The sequence below is a fragment of the Eucalyptus grandis genome, chromosome 1 (genome assembly GCF_016545825.1).
Source record: "Eucalyptus grandis isolate ANBG69807.140 chromosome 1, ASM1654582v1, whole genome shotgun sequence".
Taxonomy (NCBI): domain Eukaryota; kingdom Viridiplantae; phylum Streptophyta; class Magnoliopsida; order Myrtales; family Myrtaceae; genus Eucalyptus; species Eucalyptus grandis.
Window position 1 is genome coordinate 34,388,641 of NC_052612.1, and position 18,911 is coordinate 34,407,551.

At 41.4% G+C, this 18,911-nt stretch overlaps 2 protein-coding genes across 2 annotated transcripts; both read left to right on the forward strand.

The window, feature by feature from the left end:
* The first annotated feature begins 182 nt into the window (after positions 1 to 182).
* On the forward strand, positions 183 to 1,331 carry LOC120286485 (receptor-like protein 7). The gene has a single exon (XM_039298718.1). It carries the CDS (start codon positions 183 to 185, stop codon positions 1,329 to 1,331), a length of 1,149 nt encoding a protein of 382 aa, XP_039154652.1.
* A 13,897-nt stretch (positions 1,332 to 15,228) lies between these two features.
* LOC120286489 lies at positions 15,229 to 17,869 on the forward strand. The gene is made up of 3 exons (XM_039298723.1): positions 15,229 to 15,498; positions 16,031 to 16,945; positions 17,417 to 17,869. Exons 1-3 carry the CDS (start codon positions 15,229 to 15,231, stop codon positions 17,867 to 17,869), a joined length of 1,638 nt encoding a protein of 545 aa, XP_039154657.1.
* The last annotated feature ends 1,042 nt before the right edge of the window (positions 17,870 to 18,911 follow it).

The window sequence follows — 18,911 nt, forward strand, 5'->3', positions numbered from 1 at the left end:
TAACTAGTTTTGGACAGGATCCCGTTACCTTCAAGTGGACAAATCTTGTTAGTGTAGATCTCAGGTTCAACCAGTTACAAGGATCACTTCCGATTCCCCCTCCCCAAATCTTGTACTACTTCATTTCAAACAACAGACTCTCCGGAGAAATATCCCAGGTTATATGCAATCTAACCTCGATAATGGTGATCGATTTGTCCAATAATAACTTGACTGGAGTGCTTCCGCGATGCTTGAGTAGTTTGAGTGGTTCTTTGGAAGTAGTGAGCCTACAAAGCAACAGCTTTAGTGGGAAAATTCCTCAGTTGAATGGCGACAACTGTGCATTTCTCATGATTGATCTGAGTTATAATGAATTGATGGGGCCACTGCCAAGATCGCTTCTCAAATGCGAGAATTTGGAGTTCCTGAATTTCGGAAACAATCAGATTAGAGATATTTTTCCTTCGTGGTTGGGATCACTTCTTAGCTTAAAGGTACTCGTTTTGCGACATAACATATTTCAAGGACTAGTTGGGGAACGGACAAACGGTTTTGAGTTCCCTAAGCTGCATATCATTGATCTTTCTCAGAACAATTTGTCGGGTAGCTTGCCATCCGGATACTTCAAGCAGTGGACTGCCATGAAAGTTTCTGAGGAAGTTCAATCAACCTACATTGGCAAATCTATCCTGGACACCAGATGGCTGGGCTTTCCATCCTCAACCTTTGACTACTCTATGAGAGTAATTGTCAAAGGCATCCAGATGAATTACTCAAAGATCCAAGAGTACCTCACATTGATTGATCTCTCGAGCAACAACTTCAGCGGAGTGATCCCCGAAACCATTGGAAGCTTACAGCAACTAGAATTGCTAAACCTTTCCAACAACATGCTTTCCGGTCCTCTGCCTCCATTCTTGGCAAACCTAACCAATTTGGAAGCATTGGACCTTTCTCAGAACCAGCTCTCAGGAGAGATCCCTCAGGAGTTGACACAACTCACTTCGCTTGCGGTCTTCAACGTATCTTACAACCGTCTGACTGGGCCGATACCGCAGTCACAGCAGTTTACTACATTCGAAAACAACTCCTACAAGGGAAACTCAGGGCTATGTGGCAAACCTTTGTCTAGAAAATGCGGAGATCTCGAAGCGTCACCACCATCATTTCCGACATCAAAAGAAGATCAAGATTCGGGAAGTGCAATGGAATTAGACTGGAAGATTGTGTGCATGGGGTATGCGAGTGGGTTAGTGAATGGAGTGGTCCTCGGGAACAGCTTGATCACAAGAAGGGCACAGAGACTTGTGAAGAACTTTGGTAGAAGCAGGCAAAGGCGAAGTAGGTAGAAGAGATGGTCCGAAACCAAGGAATGCTCGACCGAAATATTTCGTCTTCTTTTTTGGAGTACTTGTAACTTTCTCTAAATTTTTCTGCATTAGATATTAACCAGTCCATATGCATTTTGAATAAAGAATTCTGTAATCATAAATGCGTACATCAGCAAATAAGAGAGTTGGATAGAATGGAACTTTCTGATTGAGCCACATCTCACATAAATTACTTACAGACCATTACAATTTACATCAATCTAATATAAACAAATTATTTTTCTTGCTTATCTAACATTTGATTTTACAACCTATTTGAAGTTCCGTACTCACTCATTTTTTTTAGACGTCCCGTACTCACTCATTTAAAGCCATTAAAACCTATATTTACAGCACGCATACATTCTCAGCTACCTTTTCCCCCCCTATTTTGCTTTGCTCTTTTGTATTTTCTGTTCATTTTGATATTTTTTTTTATCTTGAAATAAAAAATAAAAAAGCTTAAACAGCCGAATAAATAAAATTACAATTGTAGCTAATCATCATGATCATTTGCCAGAACATAAGTTTCGTGACTACCTCGATTATGCTCATTACATACACATAGTGGCACTCACACCAATGGATATAGCTATAATTTCATGAAGCGGCACTGGCACTAGCACTAGCACAACTCCGCCTTCAATTTGTCTGACATTGCTGACAAGCCCAAGCTCTTGTCCTCCTCCTTCTCCTCCTCCTTCTCTTTGGCCGCATTTGGTCAACCGGATAAAAACTAGGATATGATATGTTTTATCATATCCCGTGTTTGGTAGCTGTCTAGGATAGGATAAGGTCGGATATAGACTGGATATAAACCGGATAAAAAAATCCGAGAGGGGTGGGATAAGGTCAATAGGATTTCTTTTATCCGAAACATAAAACCCTACGCTTTTTTTTCTTTCTCCGTCATTCACCCACAGATGACTCTCTGTTTCCAAAGTATCAACGTTGAAGCCTTCTCCTCAATAGCTCTTCGACTCTCATCGAAATTTTACGAAAGCCTTCTTCCTCCGCCAAGGTAAGACCCCGTCCGCCGGCGATCGCTGCTAGTCGCCCTCCCGATCGATTCCCCCACGTGATGTTTTCCCCACTTCGATTGCGCCCGGCTGCCCGGCGCCACGATCGTCCCCGTCGCACTGCCGGGTCCGGGCGGTCGTGGCCCATTTTGGCGTAGCGGGAATGCGGGGGAAGTACGTGAATTCTTCATTGTTGTGTTTTGACTTTTTTTTTTTGTGGGATTGGGAGTGTGGTGATTTCTGTCGGGGGTTTTGATTGGCGGGGAAGAGGGAGTTGGTGGTTTGGTTGGGAGATTGGGGTTAGCTAAGTGGAGGAAGAATTTGTTGGAGAAATCTTTCCAGAATGTTTTGAAGCTGACAAAACGTTTCTATCGGTCTAGTCGGATAAGTACAGACCTTCCATTTTAGAGTTTGAAGACTTTCGGATCACCGGACTCGGCATTCAAGACTCAAGACTCGAGACTATTCTCATTGACGCTTTTTCTAATCCAAAGTGATGAAGGCAATCCAAAACCAAAGTATTTGGTTGAGGATTTAGTCCTATCCTCCGAGAAGATCTCTTGGCTGGATAAATATAACGTTCTTTTATTCTTAATCAAGATCGTTTGAAGATCCGATGGTCGACGAAATATTCTTGGAAGGTTCTATTCTTGGAAACCAAGATCCCGATTGTATGGGCGAACGGGATTGATGGGCTATTGTCGGGTTCCTTTAATAGCTCGAATGATCTTCTTGATTGATTCCGTCCAACGGGTAAATTGGAGGAATTCCTTTGGTAAGTGCCAACGGGTATGATGGCATAAAGGAGTATAAAGGAAGACATTCTTGTTGCTTTAGTGCATGACCGATAGAGAAATTCCGCAGTCGAAGCACCTTGATTATTAGTCGATACATTTTGAGCGAAATTGTATACACAAAGAGTGTCTATACTTAGTGATACCTTGAGCGAGTGTGGTAGATCATCTACACCGAGAAATCAAGGGAGAACAACGCTGTAACATCTCTTTGTTCATAGTGGAATCCAGCCAATAGGCTGTTAGTGCAGAAGAGTGGACGTAGGCTTGACATAAGCCGAACCACTATAAACCGCGTGTTCAATTTTCTCTTCTCTCAGTCTTACTTTGATTATTATTTGTCTCAAATCTATCAACTGTCTAGTATTGTGCAATTATCGAGAAAAATGCTTTATATACCTATTCACCCCCTCTAGGTACTTATACTAGCTATATCAGAATTTAGCTATGGAAATTGGAATGTGGGGTTGGCATCACGGTCCTTGTGCCTTTTTTTATTTTTATTTTTCGTGTTGAGTTCGGTTGTTATGTAATGGTGTTGCAGGCTGCGTGGAGGTGATGCGGTGATATTATTTGCGAGCTTAGTAAATAAACTTTTAGTACAGGTCCGTACTGTGTTCGTCGATTGGAGCTTTATGGCGTAAGCAAAATAACTTTGCACGTAAGTCCATGAGGGATTGGATTGTTGCGTGAGTAGGTGAATGATCTTGTGCTTTGCATCTGCTGTTTTGAGGTCAATCTGTAGCGCATTTGTTGTTCTGTCAGTGTCTGTGTTGAGTGTCGATGATATTTGCTTTAGTGGGAGAAGGAATCGATTACTTACCTAGACATATCGTTTCTACGATTTCCATTTTGCTTATGTGAGGCAAAGTCACTATTGATATCGTGTCGCCTGCGAGGGAAGGATATATCTTGTTGTGTGGGTTGAATATCGTGGCTGATTGAATGCTGAGTTAGTTTTCTATTTCTCTGTTTTTTTGTTACTTTAAGAAATCTGGGAGTGGCTCAATCGACATATATGCTGAGTTAGTTTTTTGTTTCTCTGTCTCTATCATTAAATTTTCTCTACCACATTATCTTCCATCATTAAATTTTCTGAAATTGCAATGAGATGTTTAGGAATGGAATGTAGTGTTTTCAGTCAAACTCAAGGAAGGGGATCAAAGAGAGACCGATGTATATGGACAATAGATGAAGAAAATGCACTTCTAGATGGTCTTGAAGAATTAGTTATGTGAGGAATGAAAGCCGATAATGGCTTCAAGAGTGGTTACATGATTATGTTAGAGAAGTGGTTTGAAGAAAAGTTCCATTGTTCTAGCATCAAGGGTAATCCTCACATAGAGTCGAAAATGAAAAACTTGAAAAAGTTGTATAATCAAATATATGACTTGAGGAATCAAAGTGGCTTTGGGTGGGACCATGAAAAGCATTGTGTTGATATTCATTCTGAGGATAGTTGGCAAAAACATTGCAAGGTTTGTGTCACTTCTTCTCATTTTTCTTCTTTATTAATTGTTTCATTTTTAACAAAATAATATAATTTTCTTTGTAGACCTAGCCAGGAGCTACTTCTTTGAGAGGGAAGTCCTTCCCTCAATATGATCGTCTAGCAGCCGTTTTTGGAAAAAACCGTGCCAAAGGAAATCTCAGTGAAGATCCTTCAGAAGCTCATGTGGCTGTAGATCATGAGGAAGGTGAAAATCATGATAATGTGGCAACCAACAGTGTAAGTCAAAACTCACCGCCACTATCATCTTCTCGGACACAAAATGTTTCTGATTCTTCAAGAAGAAAAAGGGCTAAAGCAAGTGACAAATGGGCTGTTGGCTTAGTTGAGATAGCATCAACTTTTGGCTCATTCTTGGAAAAAGCTAACAAGAGAATGGAGATGATCACTAGCCGCATCAGACATGCCAAGGATTTGGATAATGACAAACGAAAAATCAATGAGGAGCTTCTTCAAATGTCTTTAGGTACTATGGATAGAATAAAATTATATAGAAAAATTGTGAAGGATCCTGAGAATATTCATCTATTTTTGGGATTTCAAGGAGACGACAGGAAAGCACTTGTGGAATTACTTCTCCAAGAGATGAGAGAAGAGAATGAGTGATGATTGGGAGTGATGGATCGTAGTGAATGAAGTTGTATCGGATTAGCACTTTAAGCTTTTTTCCAAATTGGACATTTGTCTTAGAGTCTTATATTTGGTGTTTATGATTTTAGTTATATTAAGCTGTTTAAGTCTGTAGGAGATATGTTTTCTCTCCATAATTTTTCTTTTTTATTCTTTATTTTTTTTTTTCTTTAAAGGGTTTTTGGGCTAGCTATAAGCTTTTATATTATCTTTTTGGACCTTTTGGTTGTAGCCATGATTTAAAAAGAGGTGGATATGGCTTGAAACTTTATCTCTATGTTCATTGCCAAGAAAACCATTATCTATAATTGTTGACACCTAAATTTTGACGATTTAGTTCATTTATTACATAGGAAATTAGGGGTTAATTTTATAGCATATAGATTTATATTTGCATTTATTTTGTTATTGGCATTTTATTTATTAGACCAGTGCAAATGGGTTCAAATTAGTTAATTTAGCGAAGTGAAGTGGTGGTTGGCGCAACGTGTTTTTAATTATCTCGTGAAAAATTAAAAATTTTGAAATTTTTCCTGATATGAATCTTTTGGATAGAGCCATACGTGAAAAAAATATTGCGATTTATCTTTGCGAGATTTGGATTTCGAAAAAATATTTATCGTAATCTTTACATTTTTATCAATAGTGATCGGTTGGTGAAAATGTATCATGGATGTAGATTTGAAGGGGAAATTGAAAGCATCTCTTACCCCTATAAAAGCAACCGTGTACGATGACCAGAGGGGGCTTCTTTTGGAAAAAAAACAAGGAAAGAAAAAGTGAAGAGAAGTTTTTCTTCTGCAGAGAGAGAAAGAGAGAGAGTGCAGAGAAAAGTCAAAAAAAGGGAGAAAGAGAAGGTACAGAGAGAAAGTGACGTGAGAGGAGACATGAGGAGAGAGAAAGAAATTAAAAAAAAAAGGAAAAAGCATTGTTCTTCTTCTTCGGTGGGCTCGACTGCTGCCCGCGCTCGCTGCACTCCGGACGCCGCCGCCTCGCCCCACCTCCGCCGCACCTCCGAAGCCCGCAACCTGCAGGTCTCTCGCTCGCCATCACCGAGCACCACCGACGCTGCTCCTGCTCCGTTCGCCTCTGCTCCCGCCGTCGCCGCTTGAAGCCACCGCCGTGCCGCCTCTGGTCCGACGCCTAGCGTTCCCCTCTATCCGGAGCAAGACCCAAACAGATCTGTAACCGCACAGACCCGAGTCCTCCGCCCGGGCGCCCTTGCTCCACGGGTCCTTGCTGCTCGAGCGCCGCTGCTGCTCCTTCGACGAGCCGCGCCTCCTGGTCCGAGCTGCTGCTTCGCCTACCAACCCGACGACCCACGATCCGCGTTCCAGCTCTGTCGCCCCTGCGAAACTGCTGCTGCCTTGCCGATCCGCTCCACCGGCCAGACAAAGACCTTCGCGCCTCAGCCGATCTCTGTCCCCGATCTGCCGTACCGGAGCTGCTGCCCGACGCCGCTGCTCACCCCCCTCGCCGGTGCCCGAACGCCGGCTGCTTCGCCCGAGCACCCCTGCAACGCTGCTGCCCCTCGCCGGACCTTCGCCGGAGCCCCGGCCGCGACGCCCTTGCTGGACTGACGGTGACCACCACACGGGCACAAGCCTGCTTGGGAAGAAAAAAAAAAAGAAAATCATTTAGGTTGTTCTTTTTTTTATTTACTTTATTTTATTTTTTTAATGTTATTCTCACTTATTTATTTATGTTTTTCTTTAGTAGGATTATTCCTATATATATGATTGATGTTCCAACATGAAAGTGCCCAGTGAGGGATTGATAGTCCGATTTTTAGCGCCCGAAATCCGATTCCAAATCCCTTCTAAAATCGACAATCCAATCTCAGCTCCTGAGATTCGATTAGCGATTTAAAATATAAATTGGCCCCCGATCTCATATGCGAGATATGGTTCGTCATTTTGGATATCAATATTATCTTTGCTTTGATTTGATGTCATGTGTTTGGATCAATTTTATTTTCATAAGAGAAAAATAAAAAAAATTCAAATTAGGGTTAAGTATGTTTTAGAATATTCTTAGTCTTAGGGTTAAAATCGCAATCTGATTTCAATTTTTAAATAAAAAAATCAAAAAGAAAAATCCGAATAAGAATTAGGTTTGTTTTTGTTATCTTGCATGTTAGGATTGCAATCTTATTATGAATTTTTAAATAAAAATCCAAAAAGAAAGTGCATTCATTTAGGTTGTTAGTTTTTATTTGAATTGCATGTTTAATTAAGTGTTAGTTTTAATTTCGAATTTCTTAAAGAAAAACACAAAAAGATCATTGTGCATATTAGATTAGAATTGCACGTTTCATTTTAAATTTAGATCATCTTTTTTTAGAATAAATTGCATTTTAAATTTAGATAATGTCTTAGTTTAAATTAGGATTTAATATGACTTAATCCCTAGTTTAAATTAAATAGAATCTTAATCTAGCTAGATCATTTCAAATTTCATAAAATTTGTCTTAGGATAAATTAGTTGCAATTTTTAGGATAGATTGCATTTTTAAAATAAAAAATGTCATTTGCATGTCATATAGATTTAGGTTCATGAAATGCATGTCATTTTAGTGATTATTGTTAGGTTCATTTCTAATTAGAAATTGTCCGTCATTAGATTAGGTCATTTGATGAATGTTGCGTGACATATAGTTTGCATATTAAATTATATGTCGCATGTCATTTTAGTTGAAATAATTTTGTACATCATTGCATTGCATTGCACGTCATTAGAATTAAGTCACTTTGGTTAATTTAGATTGCATATTTAACAATTGCATGTTCATTAAGAGATCATAGAATTTTTATTCATATGTTTAGGACATGTTGCCATGCCATATCATTTCATATTAGATTAAAAGCATTGCATTGCATATGGATTATAGTCTCGTTTAATAAGTGAAAACAAAAAGAAAGAAATTGCTTGTTAATTAGAAACCATATCTAGGGTTGTTGATGTGGATTTTAATTTAACAATGCAGATGCTTTCGTTGCTTTGAGGTAAGTTCTGCATCATTTAATTGCTTTCTTGGGTGTTAAATTGGTGGTTTGCGCATCTGCATGAACATCTCACATGTTAGGGAAATAGATTTAAAATCAATCCAAATTACTTGCCAAACATTTTTCAAAAATAAAAAGAAAGGTACCGAAAGGGCGTTAGAGAAATCTAACGTAACCAAGTCCCCGTACCCTTAGTCTCTAGTTCGTAGGAGTAAAGTAAATCTCCCGTTGCTTTACTAGGGTTTCTAATTGACCCACCAAAAATAGATTAGTGGCAACTCCTAGTTAAAATTCAATTGCATGTTAACAATTCAAACCTAAGTCGCGAATTGGTATGGGCTTGGGAGAGCCCGAGTTAAGTCTAGGCTTAACAATCCATTAGCCAAACCCTAGGTGATTCAAATGCAAAAAAAATTGGTCGCGACAGCTTGGCGACTCCACTGGGAACTTGAGTTAAAACTCTTAGTGGACTTAGGCCAATTTCTTTTTGAAAAAAAATATTTTTGTTTGGTAGCGAGGATTCCAGTACGCTCCTAACATTTAAGGTGTTAAATGTTCTTGCAGGATGGGAGGTATAAGGGGAAGTGGTTGTTAACCTTTGTTTTGCAGGAAGGTGTAGGAATGTATGGTTTATTTTCATGAATGAAGTGTTGCTTGATATAAACTGTCGTACATGCCTTGCATCTAGCACTACACTATTGCACACACAGCCTGCCGCCGGACCTGGGCCGCACAGGATCATTTAGGATGGTATTGAGATGGATACTACTCCGACCGCATGCTCGCGGTACAAGTCACCCATCTCAATCCCGAAGTTTCTTTCATGGTGTCAAGAGTACCCACCTCGGTCCGCATGCCCGTGACCCAGGTCGGCTCTTTAACCAAGCCGGAGTCATGAGGACCCGACATAGTCCACAAGCCCATGGCTAGTCTGATCATTCTTGTGGCTCCACCTTGATAAGCCTTATAGAGTAGAAATTGAGCCACTTACCATGCGCATGTCTATGTGATTGTCAATCATTGGTAAAGTAAGTTCTCTAATTTTTGCTTTTGCAATTTACTTACTTTGTCACATTATTTTGTTGGTCCATGGCATTAGGATTGTCCCGAGCTTTGATTAATATACAATGGGGACACTTTGGACATTCGGATCATTCTCCCTCAAAGGAAGAGCTTAGCACTTGGTGGGACAAGTTAGATCAGAATAGCCGTCAATTCGTAGAGTCACATATTGGTCGATTGCTTCCACCGCTACGTATCAACATCCATGGTGGCCTTGTCCAAGCACTCGCCCATTGTTGGTGCCCCAAGATTTCTACCTTCATCTTCGGCGGTAAGCATGAACTCACTCCCACCTTGGAAGAATATAGCATCGCCATAGGAAGTCCTTAAAAGCTGAATTGATTAGTCCGCCTATCGGAATAGATCATGTTATGGCCTTATCTGATTTTCTGAGAATTAAAGAAGATGACATAAGAAAGGTTTTAAAGGCCCATCGTAATGCATGTCCTTTATCTTTTTTGAAAGAATGTTTTGAAAAAGGCACCTCATTTCAAATGCGTAGGATTTTCCTCTTAGCTTTCTTTGGGTTTGTAGTATTTCCTTACTGCAAGAATGCTATTAACCCTTTGATTGCTCAATTTGTTAGGCAAGTGTTGGAAGAGAAAAATTTTGTAAACACTGTTTTAACTGAAACTTTTCTTTCTCTCACTCATTTCAAAAGAGGTGGTGATAAGACTCTCCATTCCTCTCCTGAACTTTTACAAATCTTGTTCCTTTCTCATATAAAAGGATTTGGTGGTTCAATGACTATACATGATGTTAGTAATTCTAATCACCCCATTATGAGATTTGAGAACAATCAAAAACATGCACCAGATTACCATTATTCTAGGTGGCTAGCTTTCATTAAAAAACCAACTCCCAAGGGTTTCCTATGGCATGCTAAATGGTTCCAAGTTTGGGTAGCGAGACTCTCGTGTGGAAGAGTTGGCCCAATCCCTCTATTGGGATTCACTTTGAGCATTGGAGTACTATCCGACTAGAGTGACTCGTCAGTATCAAGTCGTACAAGAGCTTCCCCCGGCGTTACAAGCGGATCCGCTCCAAGTTAGCTTCGTTGATGGAAGCCGAGGCCATGAAGATTCCATTCTCACCATCAAATCGATGTGGGACATGTGCCGTCCACAAAAACTCAAATGGCCCGAGGAGGAATTGAAAGGCAAGGAAATGAAATACTATGCCTCGATTAAGTATATCAAACAGCATAAGATTCCTGAAGAACTGCTTCCAAAGATACCGGAGGCGCCGTTGAAGATCAACAATCGAGCTGAGAATAAACGCCTCAAAAGAGTTGCTGAAAAAGCTCAAGAGGAGAATAAACGATTGCGCCGAATGGTGTCCCGAGTGTATATTGATCAAGCCAAATGAAATGCTTGAATCAATCTTGCTATTTTCAGTTTTAGATTAGGAAGTTTGAGTCATTTACTTTCCTAGTTCATTTGTTTAGGACATTTTAAATTTCTATTTTGATAAGTCTGTCAAAAGCTCCATTGATGAATAAAGTTCTAGAATATTGCCATGGATCGACGTATTTTCATATGAGAACGCTTATTTTTGTTCATTTCTTATTTTAGGTTATAACGGATCCATCACGTTCGCCCATCATCACGCGATTAAGAGCAAGAATGGCCGAACAAACCGAAATGCGTGATCGTGTCTCCGCTATGGAGACTCAGCTCCAACAAGTACTCACCTCTATACAGCTTGTGACAGATCAACTCCAATTCCTCCAAGCAAATCCAACAACTGTACCTACTCTTCCTGAAGCAGTTATCCCGAAGCAAGCAAACAAGGTTGATGACGACATGCCTGGGCTGGAAGATGACCCAGTCATTGTTGGAAAGGCCAAGCTTGATGGCGTTCCCAAGACAGATCAGGATGAGCGTTTTGCGAAGTTGGAAGAGAAAATGAGACAGCTGCAGGAATCACAAAGCTCCCTCCCGTTCGACCTCTTGGTCTATGAGAAGGTCAAGATGCCGAGCAAGTTCAAAATGCCAGAGTTTGAGAAGTATGATGGCACATCTTGCCCAAAATCTCATTTGCAGATGTACCACGTGCGCATGGCCCAGCACGTAAAAAATGAGCCCCTCATGATCCAATCATTCCACGCGAGTTTGACTGGACCTGCATTAAACTGGTACGTGATGAAGAATGTGAACCTGCTCGACACCTGGAACGAAGTGGCTGACGCATTCCTCAAACAATACAAGTTCAACATGGACATCGCACCTTCCCGAGAAGACCTGGAGCGGATGGAAAAGAAAAAGAGCGAATCATTTAAAAAATATGCTGTAAGATGGAGAAACCTGGCAGCTCATATCACTCATGAGCCTACCAACAAGGAGCTGATGAAGTTGTTTGTGAAGACCCTCCCATCTGAGTTTCGTAATCGAATGGCCAGTACGTACGTTGAAAGCTTCAATCAGCTTATTCCTGTGGGAGAACAAATCGAGATGGGGATAAGGGAAGGATGGTTTACTGAGTCATCTAGTAGAAGATTCACTGCCAAGAAGGAGAAGGAAATGGCTGTGGATGTGAATGTGGCTTATGGCCAAGAAAATGTCAAACGTGCCCCGGCCATCCAAATGAATCCAAGACAATCACAAACCGCTGGCCGTCAATCATTCGCCCAAGCAAATAATAGAAGACAATTCACTCCTCTCCCTGGGTCTCCATCCCAAGTGCTGACAATCCTCCGAAAGAAAGGTTTTCTCACTAATGAACCAAAGCGTCCCAACCGCGAAAACCTTCGTGGTTACGACCCAACTAAGAAGTGTGACTATCATAATGGTGAGCTGGGACATTCAACTGATGAGTGTTTCACCCTCAAGCACCGAATCCAGAGCCTCTTGGACACGAAAGTTTTTTCATTTCAAACTGCTCAGCCAAATGTCCAGAAAAATCCGCTACCAGAGCATGAGGGTACAGTGAATGCTATCCTAGAACCTAAAATCAGTCGAGTTGAGAACTCGAAGGTGCATGTGGCAAATGCCTACAATGGACTGGTGAGGGCTGGATATTATTCAGATCAAGAAGATGTCCCCCTATCACTGATGAAAGAAAGAATTGCCAAAATGGTGGATGACGGCATTATCGTGTATGCCGACCATAACTGCGTAGTTTCCACTATTTCCCACATCATCATTGATTGGGAGGAGGAGCAGGCTGCTCTTGATGGTGGTAAGGAGGAAGTAGATCCGTCACTCGCAAATATGCCCCCGCTAGAAGATGCAACTGATGAGGAGCTTGTGATTGAAATACCTCAACCGTATGAGTATAAAGCGGTGCCTTGGTCTTATGACCTAGATGTTGACCTCGTTACAAGGTCTGGTCGAACTTATGCTCAAAATAATGCTCAACCTGCAAAGCCCGTCATTGACGAAGAAGCTAAGGAATTTCTGGCTGTGATTAAAGCAAGTGAGTATAACATCGTCGATCAATTGCGAAAGATGCCTGCCCAGATCTCTTTGCTCGAGCTCATCCAAACCTCCTCTGTGCATCAAAAGTCGCTGATGAAGGTGCTAAGCGAAATTCGTGTACCCGAAACAGTTGAAGTAGATAAGCTGGAGGATTTTGTAGGATCAGTCCTTCTCAAGGACATGATTGCTTTTTCTGATGAGGAATTCCCTCTTGAGGGTAGGGGGCATAATAAAGCACTATACATATCTGTCAAGCACAAGGTTTCTCATGTGTCCCGAGTGCTCATTGATAATGGGTCCGCCCTAAACATATGTCCATTGGCCACTCTTCACCACATCAAGGTAGACCCGTCCAAGATACATCTTTGCGAAGACTTCGTGAGAGCTTTTAATGGAACGAAAAGGAGGTGATCGGGAAATCCATCTTGACGTGCAAATAGGGCCGGTCGTCTTCAACATTCCTTTCCAAGTGCTTGGATATCCCTACCGCGTTCAATTTTCTGCTAGGTCGTCCTGGATACATCACTGCTTTGGTGCAGTCCTTCAAGTCTACATCAAGCTGTAAAATTTGTGATTGAAAGGAAGCTGGTCACTTGTGTATGGTGAAGAAGACCAGCGGATTTATCACGAGACGGCTATCCCATGTAGAGCCGGATTCTAAGCTCGAATCAAGTTACCACTCATTTGAGTTAGTGTCTACCATACATGCTTCTCGAGGTTCATCGCCGCCCACTCCTGAGGTTTCAGATGCTGCCCTCATGGTAGGAAGAGTAATGGTTAGGAATGGTTTTGTCCCTGGTAATGGGCTTGGAAGAAATGATAAGGGCATTCAAAACCCCATTGAAGCCCCCTCGAGAGGTCCCGATCTCCGGGTTAGGGTACCATGGAAGAGGTGGAGGAAGTTCCGGAAGACAAAGACAGGGGAAGGCATAACTCGCCACTGAGCAAGGGCGAGGAGGCAAAATTTACCACCTCCAAACATTCATGAGACGTTCCCTGGTCCTCCAATTATGATGCAACATGAAGCTGAAGTAATGGATGCTCTCGGACAGCCAAGTGGGAAGTTCGACTATATGGTGAAGTATTCGGCTCCTCCCAACTTTTACTTTGATGCCCGCAATATAGTTCCAAGTGGATGGGATGGCATGGATGATCCGACGCCTTCAAAGACGGAAAACTCGATGACACCACGGAAGGAATTTCAAGTTTTTTTTCGATGATCTCTCCATCGGAGCCATTGATGGAGAACCTCTGGAAGAAACGGGCCCTCGCCCACAAGAGTAACCCATTTATCACTTTTGCACATTCCCTGCGTGGGAATTTTTATTGCTTTCTAGGAATTGTTTTCGATTTCTTCTTTTCACTTTCTTTTTAGGACTTGAATTGCATTTTCCATTCAATAAATTGTAATTGATTGATGAATCTCAATGAAATTACAAGTTTTATTTTGAGGGCATGATGAGGTACACCAAACCAGCCCGGTGATGATATCCAGCCGATAAAACAAAATTAAAATCCAAGGAGAATTCTTGGCGTGGGCTTCATCATGCTTCCTCGTGTCAAAATGTTTCAAAAAAAATGTTTCAATTTTTTTTTTTTTTTACAAAAAAAATATAAAATATGATTAACCTTGTTTGTCTTTTTGATCCTTCTATTTCATGTTTCAGGGACGATCATATAACATGCAAATGTATGGAAATGGTCCAATCCAATACAACAAGTGCTGATAATGATCCTGGAGAGTCGATCAAGAATTCCATTGAAGATTCCATTGAGGTGCAGCAAAGTTGGGAACAACATGAAAAAGCCAAGACTCTCACATCTGAGCAGACCGTCACTATTAATTTAAGTGACATTGAAGAAGCCAAGGAGGTGAAAATAGGGCGAATCTCCCCAAAGACGAGGCTGAGCGCCTAATTCGATTCGAAAGAATATCAGGACATCTTCGCATGGACCTACGCCGACATGCCTGGGTTAGACCAGTCAATCGTGGAGCATTGTTTGCCTATTAACCCGGACGTGCCTCCTAAGAAGCAAAGGTTGCGAAGAACTAAGCCTGAGCTCTCGAAGAAGATAGAGGAAGAGGTGATGAAGCTTCTAAAAGTCGAATTTATTGAAGTCTCGCAATACCCTGAATGGGTAGCAAACATCGTGCCGATGATGAAGAAGGATGGTCGAGTTCGAGTTTGTGTCGATTATCGGGATTTGAACAAGGCTAGCCCAAAAGATGACTTCCCTCTACCTCACATAGATGTCCTTGTTGATAGTACCGCCGGATTTGAACTATTCTCATTTATGGATGGTTTTTCTGGGTACAATCAGATAAGAATGAAGGAGGAAGACAAGGAGAAAACTGCATTTATCACCCCGTGGGGACCTTTCATTACAAGGTTATGCTGTTTGGGCTCAAGAACGTAGGGGCAACTTACAAGCAGCCATGGTAGCATTATTCCACGATATGATGCATCAAGAGATCGAGGTCTATGTTGATGATATGATCGCAAAGACTCGACCTGGGAAAAGCCACATCGAAACCTTGAAAAAGTTGTTCGATCGACTCCGTGAATTCAAGCTCCATCTAAATCCCACCAAGTGCGTGTTTGGAGCGACATCTGGTAAATTACTTGGATTCATTGTGAACAGTAAAGGGATTGAGATTGACCCAGCTAAAGCTAAAGCTATATGTGAGTTGCAACCTCCATCAATGGTGAAAGAAGTCTGAAGTCTTTTGGGCAGATTGAATTACATTGCTCGATTTATTTTCCAACTTTCTGAAACTGCCAAGCCATTCTTCAAGCTCTTGAAAAAGAATGCATGAGTCAACTGGGACGATGAATGTCGAGAAGCGTTCGACAAGTTGAAACAAGTACTTGATGAATCCACCGGTCCTTGTCCCGCCCTCGCTGGGGCATCCTTTGATTCTCTACCTCACCATTCATAGTGAGTCATTGGGTGCGATGTTGGCACAAGGAAGTCCTATCGACAAAAAAGAACGAGCCATTTATTACCTGAGTAAAAAATTCACCATGTCAGAGCTGAAATTTTCTGATGTGGAAAAGACTTGTGTTGCACTAGTGTGGGTGTTGCATAGATTGAGACAGTACACACTACATTTCCAGACATTCCTTATAACTGATAACGATCCTATCAAGTACCTACTTGATCGGCCAGCTTTGGTGGGTAGGTTGGCTAAATGGCAAATTTTGATATCAGAATTTGATGTGCAATATATGCCACAGAAGTCGGTTAAGGGTCCAGTGATCGCCGATTTATTGGCTGAGAATCCAAAAGCCTCAAATAATTATGATCGTTCCCTAGATGACCGTATCTTGATTGTAAATGAAGACTCATGGACAATGTTCTTTGATGGAGCTATGAACTTGTCTGGTTCTGGCACCGGAGCAGTTTTGATATCCCCAGACAAACAGCATCATCCAGTAGCTGCGAAATTGATATTCCCATGCACTAACAATACAGTCGAGTATGAAGCTTGCATCCTCGGGCTTCAAGCTACAATCGAGATGGGTGTGGCCAAATTAAAAGTGTTCGGGGATTCCGCGTTAATCATACTGCAGACCGTAGGTGAATGGAAGACTAAGGATGCTAAATTGCTCCCATATCACAAGTACCTAGAAGAATTGATCAAGGGATTCGATGAGGTTTCATTTGAATACTTACCGAGGTCTCACAATCAATTTGCAGATGCGCTCGCAACTTTATCATCCATGTTGCAAGTCACTGACGGATTAGAAGTCGAGCCATTGAAAATAGAGGTTTTGCCAAGGCCGGCTTATTGTATGGTAGTGACTGAAGAATCTAACAAAAAACCATGGTATTACGATATCATGAACTACATCCAAAAACAAGGATTCCTCGAGAAAAGTACTCCAGCTGATAGGAAGTACATTATGAAGATGGCCTCAAAGTTCTTCGTCAGTGGTGAGAATTTATACAAGAGATCCTATGATTCAATCTTGTTGCGATGTGTGGATGCAGCTGAAGCCACTCAAATTATGCAAGAAGTTCATGAAGGAGTGTGTGGCCCTCATATGAATGGGCACATGTTGGCTAAAAAGATTATGAGATTAGGCTATTATTGGCTCATGCTAGAAGGTGACTATATTCAGCATGTTCGAAGTTGTCATCGTTGCCAGGTTCATGGTGACAAAATAAATGTTCCTTCAACAGAGCTGCACCAATTTTCTGAGCCATGGCCCTTCTCAATGTGGGGCATTGATGTGATCGGCCCGATAAATCCTAAGGCTTCAAATGGACATCGTTTCATTTTGGTGGCGATAGATTATTTTTCCAAATGGATTGAAGCTATGTCATTTGCAAGTGTCACTACTCGCAATGTCGTGAAGTTCATCAAACGTGACATAATTGCTCGCTATGGTGTCCCTGAAACGATTATCACTAACAACGGGACAAATTTGAACAACAAGCTCATTGATGAGTTGTTCAGCGAGCTCAAGATCAAGCATCTGAATTCATCCCCTTATCGCCCTCAAATGAATGGGGCTGTTGAAGCGGCCAATAAGAATATTAAGAAGATCTTGGCTAAGACAGCCGAGAATTATCGAGACTGGCATGACAGACTACCCTTCGCACTGATGGCGTATCAGATGTCGATTCGTACTTCTACCGGGGCAACTCCTTTTGCTCTGGTATACGGCATGGAGGCAGTTTTGCCTGTGGAAGTGGAGATTCCTTCCCTGAGAGTATTATCACAAGTGGAGTTATCTGAGGCAGAATGGTCGCAACAAAGACTTGAACAGTTAAACTTGATTGATGAGAAAAGACTGAAGGCCCTCTGCCATGGCCAAGCATATCAACAGAGAGTAGCCAAATCTTTCAACCGAAAGGTGTGGCCGAGATGTTTTGAGGTAAATGATCTTGTTCTAAGGAAGCTATTGCCAATTTTTCCATATCCTGGGGGGAAGTTCGCTCCAAACTACAGTGGCCCATATGTGGTAAATAAGGTACTTCATGGCGGTGCTTTGATCTTGGCAAAAATGGATGGTCGTGTGTTTTCTACTCCAGTTAATTCAGATGCTGTCAAGAAATATTACCCATGATAGAATTTGTCATGTCATGTGTTGAATTGTAAACATTTTATGATGAATAAATTGCCTCAGTGAATTGAATTGTTCAAATTTGTCGCAAATGTTGCATTTTTCTTCCTTGATGAATTATGTGAGATAGATTGAATGTGTCAAATGGGATACTTTGGAATGATGAAAGGCAAACCCCGTTCCATACATTGTTTCAAACACCAACCCCCAGTGAGTTCTGTGAAAAATTCCATGCCTACGAGAAAAATGATGATCTCGCAAAGGGTACGTCAACCAAAGTGATGCGAGGCAGTTTCTTCTGCTATCCAAAACACTACGAGATATATCCATTGTTCAGCCTTTTCAGCCCACACACATGAAGAGATTTTTAAATTATCCCTGTCAAGAATCGTCTCATACCGGGACAAGATTTGAAATGAATGATAGAAATTTTCTTACTCGTACTTGCATTAATCTTCGAGTATTGCTTTTACAGTGTGACTTGTACGATAATTTAAAGTGCCTTAGGACGACGAAGAGCAGTTCTTTCTCTATCCTATACACTTTATCCATTGCATAGCCCCATTGAGCCTATGAATTCATTTCACATTAAACCCAGTTGGTGATCATCCCCCACACTGGGGCAAGGTAAGAAAAGATCAAGCCACTCAAGTAGCATGATTTACAATGCTGATAAAAATGAAGACTTTGTCCAAAAAGAGTGCAAAAAAATGGGGCATGAAAAAGCAGTGTGCCTGGTAAAAGCAAGGCCAATGTCCAAAGAAAAAATCAAACACTTGATGAAGTGAGTCGTATCTCCAACAAGGTGGTACTCAATAAAAAAACTCAAATGTTGAGATGTTGCAATCAGTGGAGTTGTGATATGAAGAAAATCTTCGACGATGGGGAGGAAAATTGTTGGAAATGTCAAGGTGATCACCAACTTTGACCTCATAAACACTTTTTGAGCCAAATGATCCTTTCGATTCTCAACCTATGAACCCAACCTACGTTACGTCCCTTACAAAGTCTCTTCAGATTAGGGCACTTGAATTAACGTAAAAGT

Excerpts from the sequence above, each read along its gene's own strand:
- LOC120286485 (XM_039298718.1), top strand. The coding sequence starts at position 183 with ATGGTGATCGATTTGTCCAATAATAACTTGACTGGAGTGCTTCCGCGA.
- LOC120286489 (XM_039298723.1), top strand. The coding sequence starts at position 15,229 with ATGGTAGCATTATTCCACGATATGATGCATCAAGAGATCGAGGTCTAT. Across the intron at positions 15,499-16,030 it reads AGTTGCAACCTCCATCAATG|AAGTCGGTTAAGGGTCCAGT; the intron begins GTGAAAGAAGTC and ends TATATGCCACAG. Across the intron at positions 16,946-17,416 it reads GAAGTTGTCATCGTTGCCAG|ATGTCGATTCGTACTTCTAC; the intron begins GTTCATGGTGAC and ends ATGGCGTATCAG.